The 9,978-nt window shown below is 47.9% G+C and overlaps 1 protein-coding gene across 2 annotated transcripts in view; it reads right to left on the bottom strand.

Moving 5' to 3' along the window:
* Window positions 1-1,198: 1,198 nt before the first annotated feature.
* The window catches only part of TMEM63A (transmembrane protein 63A), a 76,088-nt gene continuing 67,308 nt past the window's right edge, over window positions 1,199-9,978 (bottom strand). For both annotated transcript variants that reach the window (XM_073556393.1, XM_073556392.1), the window contains exon 23: window positions 1,199-4,002. In XM_073556393.1, the coding sequence (XP_073412494.1) occupies window positions 3,850-4,002 (153 nt within the window). In that variant the 3' untranslated portion in view covers window positions 1,199-3,849. The remainder of the gene's footprint in view (window positions 4,003-9,978) is intronic.

The following is a 9,978-nucleotide window of genomic DNA, read 5'->3' as shown; positions in this document are numbered from 1 at the left end:
TTGGAGGAAAAAAAGTCTGTCTTATAATCCTAAAAATACGGTACTTCCGGTCCGCGGCCACTACCACCTATAACAGCTGATTGGCGAGGTTGCCGGTTGTCAGACGCCAGCCGATCAGACATTGATGACCTATCCTAAGGATAGGCCAATAATGTGTTGACAGAAAAAAAAAAATCTTCAAAACTATCAATAAAACGTGAGGTCATACTGTAATGGCTCTGTCAGCAGAAAAATAAAAATGTCTGGCTCGCTGAATCTAGCAACATACTGTTATTTAAAATAAAAATAAAAAAATTATTCTGGCAGCGTCTTTATTTACAACTATAAGATTAGTAATGGTTATGTGTCTTATAGACATCTCTCCATTACCAAGCTGTGGGCTTGATGTCACCGGACAATACAAAGCTGACATCAAACCCCACTTGCCACCACCACAGGGCAAGAGCCGGGCAGAGTGCCAGAATTGGCGCATCTAATAGATGCACCTTTTCTGGGCTGCTATTTTTAGGATGGAGGACCAATATTCACGGCCCCTTACCAGCCTGAGAATACCAGCTTCCAGCTGTCTGCTTTAGTAAGGCTGGTTGTCAAAAATGACAGGTGAACCCCGAACCCCAAGCCGTTTTTTTTTTTAATTTAAATAATTTAAAAATTCGGCGTGGGGACCCCTCTATTCTTGATAACCAGCCTTGCTGAAGTTGACAGCTGAGGGTTGCAGCCCCCAGCTATGAGTTTTGCCTGGCTGGTTATCAAAAATACAGGGGAACCCATGCCGTTGTTTTTTTTTTTTTTTTTAAATTATTTACAGCGCAGGCTGATGAATACTCCCATCAGCCGCTCCTGCTCTCACTGTTATTAGCGGTAGCAGGTGTTGGCTGATGGGAGCAGTAGTCCCATCAGCCGACACCTGTGGCCGGAGGTAAACTTCATACCATCGATCACACCTGTTGGCTCAAGCTGTCTTTTGACTGCGTGGGAATCGCGGCTGTCTGACTGGCGGTAATGATTTTACCGCTGATCAGAAGCTGTGTTTGCCACGCTGTCATGCACATGACAGTGTGGCAAACACTGGATGTTCGGGCCCCCAATTCAAGTGAATGGGATCCGGGTACCTGAACTTTATGTAACTGTTTGGCCGAACCCGAACATCTCTAATCTTAATCAATTCCCTTTATGAGTCTGAATAAGAGACACATAATTTACACACAAAAATGATTTTATTCTTTTTAATTTATATATTTAAAAAATAATATACATCTGTATATTACAGTAAGGCAAAACTATATGTACAAGTTTTTGGCAATAATTCCATGAACTCAGGATCCCTTAAATCTGCTGCAGCATGTTGGCAGTACATAATGTAGATGAAAGACTGACCCAGATGTTCGTCTACCGCCTCATGGGAAACAAGTGATGAACGAACCGCCGCTGCAGACCCAAACACAAAGCTTTACTCTCCACATTGACCTTGTGCTGACAGCTGTAATACTATTGATATTTTAACAATTTGTATCTGAGACTCGGTGCATATAGCAGAGCACTGTGAGCCTTCCGCTATATAGTGCTTCCTCCAGTGCTGCATGTCAGAGATCATGTCTTCAATACTTCTAGAGCAATTTTTTGGGACTGTTGGACTCCCATCTATCGAACATTTATGGCTTATCCCATCATTAACATGTGATTAAGTCCTTTGCATAGACATAAGCAGTTTGAACACACCTTTTATACCTACTGACGCTCCATGCTGATGTCACGCCTACAGCATGCAGACAATCACTCCGCTCAGCAGACTTGTGCTCTCTGATCTCAGCATGTGGAACAAAAAATAATGCAAGGCGCTCATTGTGTATATCAATCAGGCTGATATATTGCATGAATGCCAGAGCGTGCACTGCAGGAAGGAGACGCACAGACAAGCCGGGTCCAGGTATAAGAGACTTGATTTGCTACGCGTTTCAATGACAGTCCGTCCATAAGCCTGATGGAAGAGGAAGGACGGTCCATAAGCCTGATGGAAGAGGAAGGGCTGTCCGTAAGCCTGATAGAAGAGGAAGGACGGTCCGTAAGCCTGATGGAAGAGGAAGGACGGTCCGTAAGCCTGATGGAAGAGGAAGGACGGTCCGTAAGCCTGAAGGAAGAGGAAGGGCTGTCCGTAAGCCTGATGGAAGAGGAAGGGCTGTCCGTAAGCCTGATGGAAGAGGAAGGGCTGTCTGTAAGCCTGATGGAAGAGGAAGGACGGTCTGTAAGCCTGATGGAAGAGGAAGGACGGTCCGTAAGCCTGATGGAAGAGGAAGGGCTGTCCGTAAGCCTGATGGAAGAGGAAGGACTGTCCGTAAGCCTGATGGAAGAGGAAGGACGGTCTGTAAGCCTGATGCAAGAGGAAGGGCTGTCCGTAAGCCTGATGGAAGAGGAAGGACTGTCCGTAAGCCTGATGGAAGAGGAAGGACGGTCTGTAAGCCTGATGGAAGAGGAAGGGCTGTCCGTAAGCCAGATGGAAGAGGAAGGACTGTCTGTAAGCCTGATGGAAGAGGAAGGACGGTCTGTAAGCCTGATGGAAGAGGAAGGGCTGTCCGTAAGCCAGATGGAAGAGGAAGGACGGTCTGTAAGCCTGATGGAAGAGGAAGGACTGTCCGTAAGCCTGATGGAAGTGGAAGGACTGTCTGTAAGCCTGATGGAAGAGGAAGGACGGTCTGTAAGCCTGATGGAAGTGGAAGGACTGTCTGTAAGCCTGATGGAAGAGGAAGGACGGTCTGTAAGCCTGATGGAAGTGGAAGGACTGTCTGTAAGCCTGATGGAAGAGGAAGGACGGTCTGTTAGCCTGATGGAAGAGGAAGCACTGTACTCGAAATACGTAGCAAATCAAAAGTCTATTGTAGCCTGGACCCATCTTGTCGGCGGGTCTCCTTACTGCAGCGCCCAAATAGCTTCCTTATTTCCTGTTATCTATCTCAGCATGACCACCGAGTCCACTGATTGGCAGCAGCGGTCCTGTGCTGTAAATGAGACGTACCCACTTCAGACCCAGCAATAAGGATCGGTGGGGAGAAGCAGTGCTGGAGCGTTAGGGTGTAATTTTTTTTCATGGGCAATTTTACTGTGAAACCAGAAATCTGAGACTTTTATGTCAGGCAAGGTCATAAACATCCAACATTTGTGGGTTCCACTGTTGTGACCGGCTTGTCGTTTGGGAATGAGGCTCTGTCGCAAGCCGACAAGAATGGAGGGATGGCCGCACACCTTCAGCTTTTGCCATTCATTTGCATCTGAAATTTTGCAAGCAATATACTTGGCACCATTTGTGATGGGCCATAACATGTCCTTGTATTATCTGTGGTCACACATTGTGTCATGAAAAAATAGGGGAAAAATTGGCACAATAACAAATGTAAGATGGAGATTTCCAGCACCACAGGAGAAAACTTCAATGGCGGTGGCGGCATACTGTGAATTCTGTCATGAAACCAGCAAGACGTTCTGTGCACATCGTACTAAGTGCTGGGAGCTGTGGATATTGCATTGTGTGCGGTTGGCAAAGAGTGTGTGCCCGTCAGTCTTCATGTGGATAACACCCAGCGTGGTCGGCTTTCATTGGGGCTGCCCTCTGTAGATGACTCCTCCAACTAAGGACCCTATGACGGAACCACCGGGGGTCACGACAGGAGAAATGTGACATCACAGGATTCCTACTATTAGGTTTGCAGTAGTTCTTGTTCATATAGGCTCCCATCATAGCAGCTCATCCTCCCCTGCAGGAACATGATACAGCAGGTAGCAATAATCTACTGGTCAGTTTGTTCACTGGTTTTGCACTGGGATTGGCCTCTGATTTACATAAAATCAAGCAGTACTTTAGGACTCGGGGACGCTCCACGATACGGGATGATCCTCATCTGTGTTAGTCGCTGTCTCAGTCTCTTCCAAAGCTCCATATGATGAATGGGAATCAGTTTCCAGTTTAGTGCTCTCAGATTGTGAGGTCATCAATACGCTGGGGAGATAATTCTGCAAATACAAACATTGTATTAGAGAGCGGAAAATCTAAAAGCGGTATGGTCAGCTCCATTATCCTATACCAATATGTCGTAGGTGTAATAATAATAATATTAGCAAATGCCTCTAATTAAAAATGTAGTATTGTTTTTCTGGCTTCCTATGTTGCTTACCCCATGTGCAGGGCATTAGGTATTAGCTCCTGCAATGCCCTGAACATGGGGTAAGCGACATAGTTCTGATTAGATATGCTGCCTACCCCAGGTGTAGGGCATTGCAGTAGCTAATACCCAAGCACCTGCAATGCCCTGCACATGGGGAAGATTTGCTAATATTATTATTACATCTACTACATATTGGGATAGGATCTTTGAGAAGGGAATACCCCTTAATGATAATGAAACCTTTAGGAAATGCTCACTGCAGTAATATGCTCAAAATTTATTAAATGAGCGCACACCTCTTAGGCTAGTTTCACACTAGCGTTTATTCGACGCAGCGCACGGCGCCGCTAAGTCCCGCCCCCTGCCGGCCATCGCCGCCTACTATCGCACATGGGCGCTTGCGATCTGCGCACCCTATCTTTAGCATAGGGTGCGCAGATCGTGCGCTAGTAGGATTTTGGTGTGCGCTGCGCACTTTTGAAGGTGCACCCCGAACACATGTTGCATTTCGGCGCTCACGGCGCACCTTCAAAAGTGCGCAGCGCAAGCCAAAATCCTACTAGCGCACGATCTGCGCACCCTATGCTAAAGATAGGGTGCGCAGATCGCAAGCGTCCATGTGCGATAGTAGGCGGCGATGACCGGATGGGGCGAGCAGGGAGCCGGCAGGGGGCGGGGCTTAGCGGTGCCATGCGCTGCGTCGAATAAACGCTAGTGTGAAACTAGCCTTAAAAAGTTAAATTCCAAGAAAGTAAGTTAGCCCCTTTCCAACTTACTAGTAACTGGAGGACTGCTGGGAACCCCAGAGATCCTGAGAACAGAGACCTTGGTGTTGCCATTCAGGAACCAGGCTCTGCACAGCCCCGTCATGAATGGAGTGGGGGTGCACACATCCTCAACCTCCATTCCTTTCATTGTTTATGGAACGACTGGAAATTACTCGGCTCAGTTATTTTCAGCAGTCCCATTGACAATGGACTGAGCGGAGGTTGAGTGTGTGCACCTCCACTCCATTCATGATGGGGCAGTGCAGAGCCCAGTTTCCAGAGTCCTACTCTTGGGATCTCATTTGCTGGATCCCCAGTGATTAGTAAGCTATTCCATATCCTAAAGATAAAAAAATAAATGATTTACTATCTAGGGAATAACCCTTTAATTAATGTAACACCTCTAGAGCTGTCCGTTCACGACAGACCAAGATCTGCACAAGCTATGAGAGTGTCCAGTTCCATTTGTAAAAAATAAGTAATTGTTCTAAGAATTCGTGATTTGCAAAAACGTTTCTATATTAAAAAAAATGCTTTTGCTATGCAAAATTAACATAGCATTTAAAAAAAAATTGCTAAAATGTTAACCCATAGATAAAAGATAAAATGTTATTTAAAAAACATAAATATCAGTTAAAAAAAATATAGGCCTATATCAACCAAGTTTGTGATGTACATCTAGCATGTACATTGCTTAGTATGGGGAACAATGGGTGACAGATACCAATTGTGAGGCAGTGACCCCTGTTACAGCTAGGGGGCGCTGTGTGTTCTCCCAAGGATACGCACGGAGGCGTATTGAGGCTATGGGAATGCATTGCGGCCACAGGCGTAGCTGGGATTGCAATGGTGAAGCGGTTACCGATGTCACAGGTAGGGGTCGCTGTGTAGTCGCCCCAGGATATGCACAAAGTTGTATGAAGGCCATAGGTGAGCATGACAATCACGGGCATAGCTGTGACTGCTATGCAGACTGATAATAAAAATAAGTGTTAGTCTTGGACATGTTCGTGTCCAAGACAGAGGTAGAGAAAAACCTGCTCTGGATGTGTGCATGAAACAGATTGCAGTATGATAATGTTGAAATCTGTTCCATTCCGGACCCAGGTTTTCCATGTGGCTGAAAGCCACAGGTTTCTGTGATAAAAGCCCTTCAGGAAAGGGTTAGTGAGATCTGAGGAGGTCTGAGTGAGTGCTTAGTGAATCTCAGGGCCAAAATGAGGCCTGGCAACCCGCAGTGTACACAGAGATGCAAGTCGTCCACGGTGACTGGTCTCGGATGTGGACAGTCCTGTGCCCGGAGGTGAATCGGAGGTGGATGTCCTGTGCCTGAAAGAAGACTGGCGTGTGTATCGATTGCAAAACAGGTGGACATGGTGCCCGGCAGCGATCCGGAGGATATCCTGGACTGTGTACGGCTGTGTGAGTAAAGAGACTGTGATGCAGCGGTGCAAGACACCCACGGGAACTAGTCAGAGGAGGACTAGCGTGTTTAGTGTCTGTAAAATGAAGGATGCAGTATAATATATATTCTGCAAATGGTGAAATGTATACTGATTATATGCACTGAAGTTATATGCACTTGTGTGGATTGGACTTTTATGTGTGAAGATAACTGGTATTGTGAAATTACTGGTATTGAAAGGTAACTTCAATTCTCAGAGAGAGAGAGACGAGTTTGGGAGTACAAATTTATGACGACCTTTGACACTCTCAGTGCTGGAATGAATGTGTCGCATGGATTTATGTCTTTTTACATCAATTAAGGAATTTCCTTTTAAAACCTTGTGGGGGCATCACAACACAGAACTAGACCCCAATCAGAGGACCATAAAACATCCGAACTCCTTATCTATGAACTGGTCCAATGTTTATATTTATGTTTCTCCCTCTCCCATATTGATAGTTCTGCTTCACGTCACTAGTCTTATCTATTGCATTTTTTCTGTGCTGTATTGTGCATAAATATGTGATTCTTCAGATTTTGTATTAGTCAAGCCTGATGAAGAGACCCGAGTAGTCTTGAAAGCTTGCAATGTGTTACCATCTTTTCAGTTAGCCATTAAAAGGCATCAACTACTGAGGACTCTCAATCCTGAATATTTTTTTTTTTTTTTTTTTAAAGAGAATCGGTCACCCATTTTTCCACTATGAGCTGCCGGCACCACCATCAGGGGCTTTTATACAGCATTCTGTAATGCTGTAGAAAAGCCCCCGATGTAACCTGAAAGAGAAGAAAACAGGATTTTTGGGTTGCTTACCGTAAAATCTGTTTCTCGGAGCCTTCATTGGGGGACACAGAGACCATGGGTGTATGCTGCTGCCACTAGGAGGCTGACACTATGCACAAAAAAAGGTTAGCTCCTCCTCCGCAGTGTACACCCCACCGACCGGCAGGAAATTCCTCAGTTAGTGAGAAAGCAGTAGGAGAAGCAACAGAATAGATTGAAAACAGAACAACTCAACTGTAACCAATCAACCAAAGGAAGAACAGGAGTTAAAGAACATGGGAGGGTGCTGTGTCCCCCAATGAAGGCTCCGAGAAACAGATTTTACGGTAAGCAACCCAAAAATGTTTTCTCGTTCGCCTTATTGGGGACACAGAGACCATGGGACGTCCCAAAGCAGTCCCTGGGGTGGGAAACAAACTTCCATCAGGCCAGCGGACTCACCACCGCAGCCTGCAAAATCCTTCTACCTAGGCTGGTGTCCGCCGAAGCGTAGGTGTGGACTTTATAGAATTTCACAAACGTGTGAACAGATGACCAGGTTGCAGCTTTGCAAAACTGCAGCGCGGAAGCTCTGTGGCATACCGCCCAGGAAGCACCCACTGCCCGGGTAGAGTGCGCTCTGATCCCCGGAGGAGCCACTCGATGCTTAACCCGGTATGCCTCCAAAATTGCCGATCTGATCCAGCGAGCAATAGTAGCCTTGGAGGCCGGGTGACCTTTCCGCGCCCCATCTGGAATGACGAAAAGAGAGTCTGTCTTTCGCAAGGAAGTCGTCCTAGACAGATACTCTCATCGCCCTGACCAGATCCAGTTTGTTCAGGGACCGCTCCCAAGGGCGAGTTGGACTCGGACAGAAGGACGGCAGAACAATATCCTCATTGAGGTGAAAGGAGGACACCACCTTCGGAAGAAAAGAGGGCGGAGGCCGCAGAACTACCTTGTCCTGGTGAAGTAAGAAAGGAGAGCGGCAAGAAAGAGCCGCCAATTCCGACACGCGCCGGATGGAAGTGATGGCCACCAGAAAAGCTACCTTCCAAGAAAGGAGAGAAAGGGAAACATCCCTGAGAGGTTCAAAAGGAGAACCTTGCAGAACCTCAAGAACCAGATTAAGATCCCATGGATCCACGGGCGCTCGATACGGAGGAGCCGTGTGAGCCACGCCCTGAAGAAAGGTTTTGACCTGAGGGCGGGAGGCCAACGTCTTCTGAAATAAAATGGACAGCGCCGAAACTTGACCCTTCAAGGAACTGAGAGCATGCCCCGCATCCAGCCCTGCCTGAAGAAACGCCAGAACGGAAGGGAGCGAAAAGCACATGGGCGCGATGTTATTGGCTTCACACCAAGGGAAATAGACCTTCCAAGTACGGTAGTAAATTTTGGAAGATGATGGCTTCCTGGCTCGGATCATGGTATGAATTACTCGACCGGAGAATCCTGCTCGTTTCAAAACCTCGATCTCAACAGCCACGCCGTTAAATTGAGCGGCCGAGAATTGGGGTGGCAAATCGGGCCTTGAGACAGCAAATCTGCCCTGTCTGGAAGCTTCCAGGGGGCGTCCGCGAGAAGGTTGACAATGTCCGCGAACCAAGACCTTCTGGGCCAATTCGGGGCGATGAGAATGACTGGAATTCCTTCTGCTTTGATCTTCTTCAACAGCTTGGGAAGAAGAGGCAGGGGAGGAAACAGGTAGGGGAGCTCGAACTGCGACCAAGGAATGGCCAGAGCGTCGGCGCCCACTGCGAGAGGATCTCGAGCCCTGGATACAAACTGTGGGACTTTCCTGTAGAGGCGAGAAGCTAGCAGATCTACGTCCAGGGTTCCCCAACGACGGCAGAGCTGAAGAAATACCTCCGGATGTAGGGACCACTCTCCTGCCGCGAGACCCTCGCAGCTGAGAAATTCGGCGGCCCAGTTGTCTACGCCGGGAATGTGTACTGCGGAGATTGTCGGTACTAAAATCTCTGCCCACCGAAGGATCTTGGACACTTTTGCCAGGGCTGAGACACTCAGTGTCCCTCCTTGGCGGTTGACATATGCCACCGCTGTGGCATTGTCTGTCTGAATCCGGACAGGCAGGCCCCTGAGGAGCCTCTCCCAGTGGACGAAAGCCAGATGGATCGCTCGTATCTCTAGGACGTTGATCGACAGAGCAGATTCCTGAGTCGACCAACGACCCTGAACAGTGTGATTGCGGAATACTGCACCCCAGCCGAGGAGGCTGGCATCCGTTGTTACAATCTGCCAGTGATTGGGAAGAAAAGACCGCCCCAAGAGGATGAGAGGTGACGTCAACCACCAGTTGAGCGACCGCTTGATCCGGCCTGAAAGACGAACAGGGCGATCCAGGGACAGAGCCGACCTGTTCCACCTCGACAGAATGGCGTGTTGGAGAGGTCTGGTGTGAAATTGGGCAAAGGGAACTGCCTCTATCGCCGCCACCATCTTTCCCAGGACCCTCATGGTTGTTCGGAGGGACGGAAATCGTGTGGTCTGCAGTGATCGTACATCCTGCCGCAGGGAGAGAATCTTCTCTTGAGGGAGAAAGACCCTTGACCGACGAGTGTCGAACAGGAGGCCCAGAAACACAAGACGTTGAGTAGGAACCAGACAGGACTTTTTCCTGTTGACGATCCACCCGAAATTGGAAAGAGTGTCTAGGACGATCGTCAAACTAAGGCGTGCCTGTTGGAAAGAGGGAGCTTTGATCAGAATATCGTCGAGGTACGGAAAAAGAACGAGACCTCTGATCCTCAACAAGGCCATCAACGCAGCCACGATCTTCGTGAAGACTCTGGGAGCGGTGGAGAGACCGAAGGGCAGCGCGAC

The sequence above is a fragment of the Dendrobates tinctorius genome, unplaced genomic scaffold (assembly GCF_039654945.1).
Source record: "Dendrobates tinctorius isolate UK_male_01 unplaced genomic scaffold, ASM3965494v1 ptg000232l, whole genome shotgun sequence".
NCBI classification, from domain to species: domain Eukaryota; kingdom Metazoa; phylum Chordata; class Amphibia; order Anura; family Dendrobatidae; genus Dendrobates; species Dendrobates tinctorius.
The sequence above is the reverse complement of the archived record's forward strand: the minus strand, read 5'-3'. Positions and strand labels throughout refer to the sequence as shown.